This window comes from Pavona decussata, unplaced genomic scaffold, assembly GCF_977016875.1.
Source record: "Pavona decussata unplaced genomic scaffold, jaPavDecu1.1 SCAFFOLD_145, whole genome shotgun sequence".
Classification (NCBI taxonomy): domain Eukaryota; kingdom Metazoa; phylum Cnidaria; class Anthozoa; order Scleractinia; family Agariciidae; genus Pavona; species Pavona decussata.
The window spans coordinates 1,258,560-1,273,792 of NW_028145558.1; the positions used below are offsets into that span (position 1 = coordinate 1,258,560).

Genomic DNA, 15,233 nt, shown 5'->3' on the forward strand with positions numbered 1-15,233 from the left:
TGTACACAGGAAACTAAATTAGTCAAGAAATGGTGAGGAAAGGCAGCCAATATACATGTAAAGAAAGTCTAAGACATGCAGGCCTTACACCATTTTATAAAGTAAACTATCTCCTCGTGACACTTGTTCCGTAGAGGCCATGCCAGGAGCAATGCTAAAGTATTAATGTTGACTTGCAAGAAACCAAAAAGTTGCTATTTCACATTTGAACAAGAATATTTTTTTGAACATTGTATCCATGAAGAAGAGCTCAAAATAGCATTCCAGAACTTCTGCATTTCACTCTTTTCTGGGGGAGCATATGTGTACCCCCAAATTCCCCCTTGAAGCTCAAGTCCTTTTCACTTTCAATGCTCACCTCACCTTTCCTAAAAGTCTGGCTATGGCTCTGTCACAGAGAGAAAACATTATTTTGCTATGTTGAGTCATGGGTATTAATAATTTTATGAGTGCCCCCTTCTCTTGCCACTTTGTAACTTCAACTTAAGTGAAGCTGTCCTAGATTGTATATATTGAAATGAATACTTGAATGTATACATGTAGATACACACTTTAAAAGGACTTTTGCATGAAGCATACCCAATGTGTACCCTCCGGGCCAAAACTTAGAATTACATGTACCATCTACTGTATTGCACTTTGCATAAAGGAATGGATTGTAGCTCAATAACTTCAACGCAAGTCATTGTACTGTATGTGAATTCGAGGTCTATTTCTTCACCCTCTTGACACACAGTTGGTGACACAAAATCAATAACCCCATATGCATGTAAATTCAATGTACAATGTAACCTACCGGAAACCTCATTCACGAGACACAGTCACCTGAGTGCTGGATTTCACATGTGGTGATGTCCTGGTCAGTTGTTTCCCTGTCAACCAAGAGACATACTGTAGTGGGGTAATTCAGAAATTTACTTTGGCAATGGTTAATGAATTGGCCCCTACACTGACATTCAGTGTCAACATAGACAAACTGAGTACAGTATGCTGGCAGGATTTAAAACACAGTGATTCTTGAATTGTTCTACATTGGCTAAAAGAAATATCACACCTTTAATGGGCCAAAGCAAACCTACAGTACATTTATGTTGTCTAAGAAGCAAAGTCACAAAACTAGAGCTAGCATGAAGTATGTTCTGGGAAAATACATGTATTGGTCAAGTTAAAAAAGGATGAGACCATTATCTTTCCGATACCAACCGAACAAGTTAGTTACTGTTACATGCAGTTAATTAGTAAGGTTTTATTTTGTTGCTTTCAAGTCTGCACGGAACTTGTTTATGTTCTTTGTCTGGATGATGAAATGTTTTGCTTTTATGTTGTAATAATACTGTGACATGACAGTTTCAACAGTTTGTTTTTCATAAGCTTAGAATGGAACATTTTTGTCAAAATTGAAACACTTTGTTCCTTTCAAACATACATTGTACCACAAGTGGCCCATCTTATCGGTGTCTATAGACAAATTTGCACCACTCACGGAGCCAATCAGATGGCTCCTTTTCAGTGCAGACCAGTTCAGTAACTGCTTCCCTTGTTTTGCTTGACCACTATTGACATTGTTGGTGGAGAAAATTTTTCTTTCTTGTCAGCAAAATGTATATGTAGGCAAAACAGGCATTTTAACCATTGGGGTGGGTAACAAATCCTTATCCGCCTTGTTACAATTTATTTTAGTGATTGAAAATACATGTACCTATCATTATACACTGTATTGTTAGAACATTGTATTCAACTTTGTTGTGAATTGCAAGTTATGAAGCATTGAACCTTGGGGAAAGAAATACCTTAAAAAAAACTTTGAACCAAATTTTGTGTAATATGCAGTTTGTAATCATGCTCAAATGCCATAAAGTTTGAGATCATGAAAATGAAGGTGCAAGTAACTACAGATGTATGTTAATGCATTTTAAACTTTTTTTGTAGGCTCTCCCATCCTCTAAGAGCCACTGAATAATTGTGTAACTTGAAATTAATATTTACACATGTATTTCCTCACCTTTTTTCCAGGTCCATTCCTGAAGAAGAAAAATAAATTTCCAAGCAGCAGAAACAGAGCAATCATTGACATCAAAATCACATAAGAGTTGTATAATGCAACATGTACAATTTCAATGAAGTAAACATCAGATCATTTATGATACATGTATTATTTTCCTGACACCAATGAGGCATTGGTGTGAAAAGGATTTTTTTCTCAGAAAGTTGTTAACCATCAATTTCTTTACAAAGTTTATGGTTGTAGCTGTCAAGAATTTATCTTCTCAGCATGTGTACATGTCAGTCTCCGTTTTAAATTCCAAGGAAAGTGTTAGAAATTGCACAAGAGTCTGCAATAAAAGTTGTTACAATCTACCTGAACTTGAATGGGAATTTTGTTATTATTGTGATTTATGATTTTGTTTCTGATTGGTTGAGAAATTTGCGCACATTTTACTACCCAATCACAGAACGTACAAAAGTAGAACCATAGCCAAAGCAAACGTGAAAAAACGCTTGGATAAGCTAGACTTCTCTGTTTTTCTAGTTTGTTTTCCTACTACAGCTGCGTATGCACCCTTTAACTGAGAAAACCAGGCTAAACCTTGCTTTCCAGGTAATATTTGCCAACCATACCTAACCTGAAAGCCTGGGGAAACCAGGCCAACCTGGCTTTTCAGGTTATGCTTTTCCACCACACTTACCCTGAAAGTCTGGAAAAACCCGTCTAACCCTACTTTTCAGGTACGGTGTTTTAACCACACTCACCCTGAAACCAAGGTTACCTGGCTTTTCAGGTTCTAGTTTGCGCGCCGAAACCAGCTTTACCAGGCTTTTTAGGTAACTTTTGACCAAGCTAACCAGGAAAGGCTGGTAAAACCAGGCATACCAGACTCTTACCCAGACTTGAGTTCATACCAAAAGCCTGGTAAGCCTGGTTGAACCAGACTTCACCAGGCTTACCAGTCTTTTTACCAGGCTTTTGTTGCAAGGGAAAGATTGTATTGAAGCTCCAGTAAAAATACCACAAGTAACGCTGTCATAGTTCTTTATTCAGTGAAACTTTCTTGAAGCTTAATAACGCCTTGAACAAGTTGTTTTGAGCCAGTATTTTAGGATCGTGCTGCTCATGAGATTCAGCAACTTTAAGCTTGGCTTAAGTGTTACTTGTACCAGGAAAAAACAAAAACAAAAAAAAAACCAGTCGCTTCACAGTTGATTACAACAAAATATAAAAAAGAACATTAATTTTTACAACACATGTTAAAAAGGTGCATCGCAAAGTAAGTAAAAATAACATAACTATCAGGATAAACCAAATCTCGATTCTTTTTAATCGCTAAAGTTTGTTTTCTTTGTTTTATTGCTTTTTTCTTTCCCCTCATGCACTACATTGCATGCAGTTCAATGGGTTTGGACACCTTTGGAGTGCTCTTACAAAGCTCCTTAACCGCTTTCCTAAACTCTTGCATTCTTATGGCATATATCAATGGATTGACGATAGAATTGGCATAATATAGTAAAGATAGCGTTGAGTGTATTCGAATGAATGCTGCAAAAGTTAAGGACATTTGGCTGGCTATATCGTGTACAATTGTTACCCAAATAGATGCGGGCAGAATAGTCAGGATAGACACGACTGTAACTATGCCTAAGGTTACTGACAATTTCCTTTCCGAGGAAAGTGCACTAAAATGCTGCGGAGGAGGGTTACTTTTGACTTTTATGATAATAATAACATAAGAAACAGTCATGATAAGAAGGGTAAGAAAAGTGTAACATGCAAGTGCATACGGAATTAACTCTAAATGGAGCCCTTCAACAACCGATATCATGGATGCCAGTAGCAAAGTTATCATCCAGCTGCCAATAATAACTTTGAAGTAAAGCCATTTCTCAATTAAACAGTGCCTAAAGGGGAAAAGTGTGGCGTGCAACCGCTCTAAAGAAATTAACGAAAGATTGGCTGAAGAGGCAAGGGGAAATATGAAGCTCGAGGTTAAAATGAAGAATTCTTGCCAGCTGAAACCACGTCCACGTTCGAAATCTAGGCATAATATTTCCACTGGTCCTGTCACTGCTCCCACCAGTAAATCAGCCACAGTCAGGTTTATTATCAGATAAGTAGTGCGCTTGCGTAAGTGGCGATTTCTTGCAAATGCGACGAGAGTGAAACCGTTGAGTATAGCTATCACAATAAATTCAGTGAGTAAAACTTTTTTCCACGCATTTTCCAGCTTTTCTCAAGAAGGATCTTTAGTAGAGTTACCAACCATATTTCAATAAAACTGAAACGCTCCTTCTCCTCGTGTTAATTCTTTGTAAGCTGTGGATAAGAACAAAGTAAAGAAAAATATGTTCAGTCGTTTCTTACAGTAGAACTCTTAGAGTAATATTTCATTTCCTCGTCTTGATTAATTTTTAAATAAATTATTTCCATGATTCATTCTTTTGTTTTTCCCGTGTTCGGTGTGGTTGTGTCGCAGTTGTTTTGAGAGACATAAGCTATACCAGTGTCCATATATGGTCATAGCAATGCCATACAAACGTAAATTAAAAACTCTGAATGTTTGTGAAAAGAGCCGAGTATAAAAACTTCAACTTGGAAGACGAAAGGCAAAGTTTCCAAAACGAGGTTTTTCCTTTGGTATTTTGCCAATGATGGTCTGTCTGTAAGAAAAAATCCACATACTATCCTTACTTGAACAGTAGCTCCTCTAAAATATCAACATAAATTTACTTTCTACGTTTAATTTCCACAAATTTTCCTAAAATTGTTTGATCACATGGTTATCATTCGTAAATCGTCGCTCCGTTTTCTATTTCGCCGGATCGTCGTTTACAGAACTCATGATAGTGACATAAAAATTCGCAATGAATTTCAATAAAATGATGATTTTATGCCTTGTTTTTATAAAGATTTCAGTCCTTCAGCCGAACAGTCCGACAAATAATCTCTAGAAAAAGACGGCTGTTTTCATAGAAATTTCAGTCCTTAAGCTGAACAGTAGCAAGAATATACTCTAGGTAACGACGGGTTGCTTCAAATTTAATTAAATGATGTGATGATGTACTGCCTTGTTTTCATAAAAAGAAATCATTCCTTGAGCTGAATAGCCCCACCAATATTCTTTTAGGAAAATACGGTTACTTTAAAGTCTCAAACTCTATCCAAACGTATCAATTTTGCTATGGCGAAGTTTTCAATTTCTTATTTCCTGTAGGATATTTTCGACGCATTTTGCCCTATTAGTCGATCAACGCCAAACTATGTTCAAGGCTGCTTTAGTTGAAGGTTGTTCTTGTCATTGTAAAGATCTGCGAATGCGGTGAACTATTGTTTTGATAAAAAGATAATTGTCCACATGTAGTTCTTAGGTGTATGTAGATTAATTTCGATCAAACATGACAACGTATTAAAACGATGTTGTTTTTGTGCTAAAGCATCAGCTGTACCCATATGGCATAAGATGAAAGCAAGAATCTGATTGGTTGTCTAATTTCTCTATCTGTTTTTATCCTTCTTCAATTTGCAAGTTTTGATCGCGAGGACATCGAAGTTCGTGCAAATCATCGCTCACTTGATATTTGGCGTGGGAAATTGGTTCTTTTCTCTGAACTAGACGAGGATGTCAATTAACAGTAAACAGACAGAAGTACGAATAACTAAACAAGAAGTGTGCCAGATATACAGACTTCTTTGTAACGAATTTTTCTGAGCTATACTTTTCTTCAAAAGATAAATTGCTTGAATTAACTGGAAAACTATTAATCGAGGCACACCAAACTTTCCCAAAATGTATCTTAAGTATAAACAAGAAACTACTAAAAATGGCAGGTGCATAACTAAAGTTCTTTAAAAATTGAGCTAAAAGTAAACCATACGGTTTCCTTTTGTAAACTCTTTTGTCATTTAGCCATCTGCATTAATAAAGAGGAGCATCACCTCCTTACTTGTTTTAGCCTCGTATTTGTCTTACCTGCGGTAGAACAACTGACTTAACTGATGAGCTAAACGATATCTTTTCTAAAAAAGTATTCTTCCCTTCCTTGAAATTTGTACTAAATGACCCAGCTCTTCACGTCACTTTGTAGCTCAGTGGTTAGCGACCGACCATTATAGGGAACGTCATGGCGTTCAGAAGGAAGATAGTTCTTTCAAAACGTGACGTGGGGAATAATACATCTTTCTTTATATTTCAATATTTGAGTGAAACCGTCACTTTTTATTCGACAAGTGTTTGAATTCATCGCTATTTATTCACGATATGTATTACGAAAGTCGCCGCTCAACTGAGAGATTGTCTTCAGTAGATCATCTTTCTTACTAACAGTGATCTTCGTGGACTGAAACGTAACTTTACTGGAATATCAACAGAGAAGCACAAAATAATAATGTTATACCAGGTTTGTTTCAATGTTTCAGCCTTGCAACAACCCTTCATTATATTCATCAGGAAACGGTGCTCACAACAACCTTAATTGGAGTTTATGAAACCACCTGCATTTGAACATTACCCTTAAAAAACGCGTGATATATTTCTGAGAGAAACCCACTTGATTGGGCTGTAGTAAAGTATTGCTACTCACCTCGTTTCTTGATAACGTGAATAATGCCAACTTGGCTCCAAAACTGCTTTAACTGGTGAGACTGAATCTTGCTACAAACATGCGGCTCATTTGCATCAAATTAGCTCTTCTTTCGATCAATTTTAGTAGACATGTAAATTTTCAAATTTTACAGCGTACTTGCAGACATCTCACATTTCCTTTTCTTTGAGCGGCGTTGTTAATAGTATTTCAGTAGCCTTCTATTTCTGTAGGATGAGGGATTAGGCTCCAATTGGTTGCTTTGCACCTGCGCATTGTTAGTGAACGAACGAATGGATGTACAAATGTCCATCTAATTTACTATAAGAACTCACGCAAAAATTAGGTCTAAAATACGAGAAAATTACAATGCAAAATCCAACAAGAGGATAAATACAACGTTACAAGTTATACTTAAACTTTGGCTTAAACGTGGCTATTGCCACGAAATACTCGAGATATTGTATGCGACATAATATCTGAAGTATTTTTAATTGACAGACGTTTTCTTATTTTTCTCTTTCTGTTTTAGTTACTTCAGCGGTTCCTCTTATAGTATCACCACGAACCATTGGAGTTCCGCCAAAAGCTAACTACTGTCCAGTATAAACCAGTTAAGGTCAAGTTTGTTAACTATTTTTGAATCTCAGTGGGAAATAAATCAACAAATGTCTAAAACAGGAAATTCCGGTATAAAAAGGGCCTGGCCTGGCCATTCTCACCTTTAGTTGTCAATCAATTATCAGAGCGTAAATAACTGACAAACAACATGAGTCTTTTTCTACGACCCTTAACTCGGATAAAATTGGCTTAGTTTTAAGAATAAAACCAGCTTAAAGAAATTAGAACTTTTAAATTTCTTATATTGTTGTGGTGATATTATGAAATTTTGAGGCCTTTATGTTTTTTTCAGAGGACGCTTAAGTCAAAAACTTGCCACGACTGAACGGCGTCTAAATTTAGATCTCACACCCACAAAGGTGTTAAAAGAAGGATGGGCTTGCCCTCACTTCGACAATTTTACTGTAATCGACGCAGCTTCGATAGGTTAGACAAGAAACTCTATCAACTGAGAATTTTTTTTAAAACTAATTGGTTTTCATTAATTGCTCACGTAAATCGATATCACCTTTTTATGTTAAAAATTCGGCGCCATATAAGATGTTTCTTACTGAAGAGACTGGTTTGAGCAACTGGTCGGCTTACGGAAGGACCTAAGAACGACTTTCTTAAGGGAGTCACAGTTTAATTTCTTAGAGATAGAAGTTCGTAATAACTGAACATCACAGTCCACTTTCAAATGCCATTACATAGAAAGCACACTTTGACATTTAATTACTATTCAATTGACATTTGAAAAAATTGATAGAAATATAGCTGATTGTGATGATGCATAGATAGGGTATATATGAAATAAAGAATACATAGAAATAAAAGCCCTGTTTACGCAGACTACTGAAGCAGTTGCCAATGAAGCCTCGAAAACCTATATATTCATGCCTCAACGAAATCGTAATTTTCACTTCAATCTGACCTGTCCATACAAACGTTCTCTTATATTCCTCCATTTTTATTCCTGTGCATGATCAAGTTTGTCTTAAAAGTTTTCGTACCAAGTATTTCGTACGAGATATCCAACGAAATCATCTCAATTCTTTACTCCAAATTTTCTTTTTGGATACCAAGAGCAATTGCTAAGTTCTGTATTCCCCGCTTATTTTTAAACCGCGAAAAAGATATCCCTGTATTAGTGGGCACCATCCATAGGAAACCCGGGAATCCCGAGATGCGCAGAATGTATGCGCAGTAACAAACGTAGGCACCGTCCTATTTGGTAACCGTCAATGTCCTTGGGCATTTGGTTGCCATACTGGTTTCGCAGATATTTTACTTAGCTGTGGTAAATCGAGTTTCAAGACTGGGTTTTCAAACAGGGACTGAATAACATTTAGTTGTTACATGTAGCAGCTGATAGAAGCTTTTACTTTGCCTTAATACGAAGTAGAGTTGCGCACTGCAAAACAGAGGAAGAACTTTAAATGGTTAATACTTTTTGTTCGGGAACCCAAAGGTATTGTTTGATGCAATGATACGAAGAACACAAACGTCATAGCCGCGAGCGAGCCGGACGTTATCCTGCTTGTTTAGAGAGCTAAACGCTGGTATACAGGGCAATTAAGACTCGCCTCAGCTCTGCTCACAAGAAGTGATTTCCTTCACTTTGTTTTGCTTGATTCTACATGGAAATCACGCAGGTCAACGATTTAAACTTGGACCTTGCGTTATTTTATGCGCGTCATGGTCTGGGCACTAGGCTCTTCTTCCTGGACTGGATAGACCGTGAACCCTTCCTCTTTCCCCGCTACCTAACCCCCTTCCCCTCCTCCCTCTCCCTCGCCTTGCCACACATTCCTCCTAAAACATCGACAACATGTCTTATTTCTGAAAAGCAATACAGGTTCAGTTCCGAATAAGACCATCTTTTAATATTTGCGAAAGGTTTAATATCGAAACCCAGCTCAAACTGTCAAAACGAATTTTTATTCATTTATCCGAACGCATAGGAAAACGAGTGTACGTTTTACTTTAGTTCGTTAAAACAAGAATACAAATCGTACACGTCAGTTTGATGTAGAAAAAAAAATACACAGTATTCAATTTACAAAACAGCACATTATTTACACTCTGATATAAAACAAGAGGAATCGTTTAACGGCGACATGTACAGCAGAACAGGCTGCATAGCAGTCTAATAACCCTTCTTGATTTGCTGCATTTCTTTCTTGCTGGAAACTGGTGAGGAGATAACATGTCATTAATTCATATATCTTATTACTCTAATTTCAATTTACTCCGTTTACAGACATCTGTGTTTAAAATATCGCACATGAGCAAGCAAAGTTTAATATTACAAGTTCCTCTGGCAATTAGCTTTGTTACCGTTTGGCCTCTATCTGAAGGTTGGGATAGTGGCATTTCAGATCCTATACAGGATAGTGTAGGGGCAGTTTAGACTCACTGTGGGAGAAGGAGGGGGGGGGGGGGTGTCGAACCCAATTGTTGCCGAATACTGATGTTAATCTTCTCGGCTTTCTTCAGAAGTCTTAATTGTTATTGTTATCCAAACATTACTCGTGGTGATAATATAGAATGAGGTAGCACTTAGTCCAGAATCTCTATTTTTATTTCTTTTTTTTTTCGGGGGGGGGGGGGGGGGGGTGGTATAGTCATAAAATATTTTGATTCTGTCGTTAGATACAAAGATTGCACAGTGCAGACTTTTGTATCGTACTCATGATTTTAGTTTCTTAGCTCTTCGCGTGATTTCTGATGTATGATTGTATTCTCAATAGTCACTTCCTGCAGTGGTTCAAGCACTTTCTTAAGTTCTGTCAGTTCACTGTTAGAGAGAAAACAGAAAAACGATCTTACTCAAAGATTGTCCACGGAAGTATTTCAAACTGATATTAAAAATCTCTGAGTTTGCAAAGAGTTCAAAGATTTCTCAGTCTCTTGCGTTTGGTAATCATATCCTTACTTCTTTAATTGTTATATTTATTATGCATTGAGAATTACAGTGTAATCCAACCCGAACTAATCATAAACTGAAATTTAATCAAGTATGACTGGCCCTTATCATTCCTTCCAGTGAGCTGCTTGAACTTCACAAATCGCAACAAGTTTTGCTTTGTTACGCCAGCCCTCTCAATTCACTACAGTCACTCTAACTTCCAAAATATGGTCATCGTGTCATTAATATAATAGTTTAGGTAACTCGATTCTCTACTTTGTTGGACTTACCTATCCTTCTTTGCAAGTTCATTCACAGCCTGAAAAAAGAAAAGGACAAGTTAGACTAATTACCTTGACAAGCTAGGATTACTGATCCTAAATTAAGCCGCGTTTCATAAAGCCGCGGCCACACGAGCGATTTTTTGCTCGCGCAGGTGATGCGATTTTTTCAAATTTTGTCATAATGACAAGTGCAAGGTAATCGCAATAGACCTTTTCAAATCAGGGTTAATACGGCTTTGGGCCTGTCTTGCTAAGCCATCAAGTAAGGGCTTACAAAATGTCCTCGCATTTTGTGTTTGTTTCAGGTATTTCATTTGGTGAGAAATAACTTCAGGATAAATGCCTTTTGCCATGCTTTCCCCAGTACTCACTGAATCAAAATCTGGAATTACAAACAACAACGAGCTTTGTTGAAGTAACATTTCTTTCGTTCTTTCTCACCTGTTGTTTCCAAACTGAGACTGATCTTGGGCTCTGCCTAAATTAAAGTAAAGTAAAAAATGGTATAGATAAATAAATCAAATATATGCTGCCGATAGTGTTCGCGTCCTTAAAGGCCCATGTTCACCCAAGAGACATTGCGCGCCGAGCTGAATTTCGCACAGTCGAAAATTCAGAAAATTACCAGCGAGCGCTAAATAGCGAAAGTAATCCACATTCATCGAGCTCATTTCCTGGAATATCACTATTTTTCGTGTCACTAAGCTTTGTATAATATCCTCCCGCTTTATTTATGTAGATATTTTCAAGAACAGCCTTCGTGTGGAAAGGAAAATTGGAAAATCGTCGGTCGCTTCTAAGTAACATCTCGCCGTTGACAATGCAGTTGTACAGTTGTTATTCCGAAGGAATGTATTCGTCTCGCTCTTATTCTGAAACAAAGAAGCCGGAGGATTTGTTGTGTCCATGCATGCATCTGTTGTAGCGATGTTCCTGATTTCTACGGATGTCTGACCTTAACACGTAAGTTTTTTAGCTCCATTCGATTTTATTCTCCCGATTCATGTAAACAGCGTTGCGAAGAGACGTAATAAACTGTATGGTTTTCTAGGTAGCGTTCCTTCGTTTTTTCTTATTGGCACAGGCAAATAAATTAAAATACTCATTTGCTTAGTAAGCTGCAGATTCATTCGTAGCATCGTTGCTTTATCATCAAAGGTAGAAATAATTTCATGATAGTAAGATAGACCGGATCGGCGCAGCCCGCTATAATTTTGAAAGCGATATTAACTGAGCTAACGAGTCCAGCACTGTTAATTTCATTTCATGTCAGCTTTTAAAATAATCGAAAGGACACTTTAAGATTACTGTCTAACTTAAACAACAATAGAATGAAAATCTTCGGACAAAATTATTTAATGTTGAGGGCTGCCGGCTTCAACTGTTCGACTGTTTCGCCGCGTCGCTTAAAGGAATGAATGCAGAAAAACGAACCAAACCTCGAATTTCGTTTGCCGAGAATTTTACACAAAGGAGTACAAAGAACTCGAGCGCTTTGGAGAGTACATGTTTCTTGTAGGTATAGAGATTAAAATAAATCGGAGCGACTGAAACGAAATCAACCAGTCCGATTTGCGTAGTCTGATTTATTTTGAATGCGCCAGGACTTTCATCCCAGCGGGAATATTCTGGTAAACCAATCAGATCGCAAGACTAAACAATAGAAGCGCTTTTAAACGATAACAAACGGCCGCAAAGCCGAATGGGTGAAACTGGACCTTTAATTAAAATTCCTTTTCATTTTGTGCAGGGATGTTCAAAATAACCGCTAAGTTGTTATCGAAATAAAATCAAGTTAATGGGTTGGAAGCATGAAAAGACTGCATGTTTTCACCTGTTAAGTTCATCTATTTCCAGAGAAAGTGACTGCGAAAATAAAAACAAACAAACAAACAAATTATTTACGAGAAGAACACTTTTCACTCATCATGGCCTCCTTCTAAGACTCAGAAGTCTTCACTATCCTTCTTGACAATAACGGTTTGTGGATCACAGACGGGCTGGTGATTTTAGATTGAATAGTAAGAGAATACCTAAGTAGCAAGGCCATGATTCATGTTTCGGTTACCGTTGTGGCAAAGCAACGTATGTGCTTTTTTAGCAGGGGTTTTAAATCAAGCAGAAGAAATTTCAAACCTCTCATAACTTTGTGCCGTCTCGGACTAGATAAACCGGATCCCACTTTGGCGCAGCGCGGATTGATAACGTTTTCGCAATTCGCTGTTTTAAATCTCATTCTTAACAAACTTGTGAAGTATTTTACAGAAATCCGTCTACAATGGTATCCACTAATTTAATCCATTTTCCCGGACATCACATTCCTAGAATCCCGTACCCACCCATTTCTTTTTTTTTAAGCTCAATCCAGCCAAAACTATGTCCTATCTGAGTCTGGATTCCAGTCTTCGCCGACACGATATCGAAGATGCTATTAAAGTTGACGTCACCGTTCGAATCCACGCTTACAACAAAGCTCCCTTCCTGTATTGACAGCGTGAAGGCTTTGAAACTAGGCTGGACCTGTCCACGAATAAACCTTAAACAAGAAAATGCCGCATTGTTCCCAACTTTTGGCCACGAGACAAAAACTAAAAGCTTTCATAGTTATAATACCTTATCGATGTTCTCCATCTTGATAAGCATTTTTGCCATCTCACTATAAAGACAAACACAAGTATTTAAGCATACCTTACATTTACATGAAGAGAAAGAAAGAGGATTTTAAAATTTCGCCAATCTGCCATTTACCTTTCCATCTTTACCTTTAATTCCTACAAGATGTAGAAAAATAACACAGTTTAGAATAATTGTTAAGCCACGATACAAGCATTTCATGTGGGCTTCTCTTCGGACAGTTATAGGTAACAGAAGAAATCGTTTTCCGTGTTCATAGTCTGTGTGGTTTTCGATAAAAACAAGTGTCTCGATTTTAATGGTAGTTTCCAGTTTTAGTATCAAGAAAATGACATGAAAGGAAGGTACATGCTCCGAAACTGAATCTAAAGATTTTTTTAATTTTTATTTTTACCAGTTATATCAATTTTGAGAACATAAGGTGGTCTTCTGTTCAATTTCGTTAAACAGAAATCAATTTAACTCTTCCAACCCATCAAAACAAACGTTTGCAACCTAATGAGCCAATCAGAACTCGAAACAACTACAAGAAACTGGCTTAAAGCGCAGAAAAAGTGTGTCTGCGAGCGAGTTCCCGATTGGTTTTCACTTCACTTCTAAAAGGTTGAGAACCATTCGTGGTGAGGGGTAAAGCATATATGACAAGACAAATGACTTTTTTGACTTCTTACGGAATTATTTTGGGAATAATTCCTTTTCATTTGTTGTTGTTTTTGTTGACGCCTTTGCTTGTTTGTTTGTTTTTTGTTCTTCTTTTAAACTACCGAATTCAAAATATATAGCCATCACAGAAATACTGAAATGGTGTATCTCTAGTTTGAGTTCTAGAAGTTGTCTCATTTTTTAATGCATTTACGAAGTGGTTTATTCATCAGCTAGCGCAGCTAGAGCAAAGTACCTCCACTCTCCTGTGCTCTTCATCCAATGCCGCAGTCTAAAACAAATTAAGCAAGAAAGCACTTAAAACAATGAAGGCGAAACTTTTCTTCTCCAAAGAAGTTTAACGAGAACATTTACTATCCAATATTCTATTTGCAAACCATTCTTCAACAACAACAACAACAACAACAACAACAAAAACAACACTTTATTAAAACAGACAGTTACAAGCTGGTTATATACCTACCCGCAAATAGCTCAAACTAGTCGAGGCGCGGGTAGGTATGTCTATACTAAACTAAATACAAATAAACTTTGGTGTTTACAAATTGACTAAAATAAAAGTTAAATAAGTAGTATACAAACAAGTGACGCAAAAGGGATTCGCTAGCTGATAGAAATTAAACAATTGTTACCAACATTTGTATTTTGTTTAAATCGTCGCACTTTGTGTTTTGAAAATCGCTGATCTTTTATACTTTACTTTCTACGCGACATCTCAGTAATAACTTTTGGAATGATTGTGGTGTCTTGTATGGTCCATGACCGAATCGGTAAAACAACTAAAATTAAAGGTTATATTAGTTAATAGGAAACTTACAAACTGGTCGTTCTCTTTCTGAAGCTCGCTGCTCACATCCAGCTGTTCCCTAAACATAAAGCAAATAGGCTTATTGGTCACAAACTTCAGAATCATTGGCAGTCAAAGAAGCGGTAAAACCCTTTCTGTCAGGCCTAAAAAAGAAGACACTTTTGTGTGACCCAAACAGTTACTGAGTTATTATCGTATAAATGTTTTGGATTCAGCCAACTCACAAAACGACCATCGTGGGCCGACCACGAGCCTTAGTAATTCCTTGAGTCCGTTAAAAAATAAACGAATTTCGCATTAGGGGCCCTCTGAATAATCACAAGAAAGAAACGACGATTCCAGTATGTATTTTATATCCAGTAACGCTAGTAACGTTCTGGAATTTTTTTCTGTTTTCTATCACAATACATTTGTATTCAACATCATTAGTGTCGCCTTGTTTTAGTGAGTTTTATTCGTTTCTGTTCCGATGCTTTTATTTAATACGGTTATCTCATCATTGTAATCCATCCGCTAGTGCGGCCAAGTTTCCGCTTGTGGTCAGGTAAGAAGCATGTATTTTAAATAAAAATATCTACTCACTTTTTCAGCTCTTCGTGATGATCAAGTGCCTCTTGCACTTTGGAAACCTAAATAAGAGGAAATGAAATGAGATCAAACCAGCCAATCAATCAATCAATCAATCAATCAATCAATCAATCAATCAATCAATCAATCAATCAATCAATCAATCAATCAATCAATCAATCAATCAATCAAT

The 15,233-nt window shown here is 37.1% G+C and overlaps 2 protein-coding genes and 1 long non-coding RNA gene across 3 annotated transcripts in view; 1 reads left to right on the forward strand and 2 right to left on the reverse strand.

Moving 5' to 3' along the window:
* The window catches only part of LOC146466354 (uncharacterized), a 233,511-nt gene that overhangs the window by 74,829 nt on the left and 143,449 nt on the right, over nt 1-15,233 (forward strand). The window lies entirely within an intron of this gene.
* LOC146466358 (uncharacterized) lies at nt 3,281-7,145 on the reverse strand. The gene is made up of 2 exons (XM_085127526.1): nt 7,110-7,145; nt 3,281-4,220 (listed from the first exon to the last, which is right to left on the reverse strand). The coding sequence occupies exons 1-2, from the start codon at nt 7,143-7,145 to the stop codon at nt 3,372-3,374; spliced, it is 885 nt and encodes a 294-aa protein (XP_084983652.1). The 3' UTR covers nt 3,281-3,371.
* Nucleotides 9,033-10,406, reverse strand: LOC146466359 (uncharacterized). Its single transcript, XR_014868050.1, has 3 exons — nt 10,375-10,406; nt 9,931-9,973; nt 9,033-9,366 (listed from the first exon to the last, which is right to left on the reverse strand). It is a non-coding gene; the product is annotated as an uncharacterized LOC146466359 (long non-coding RNA).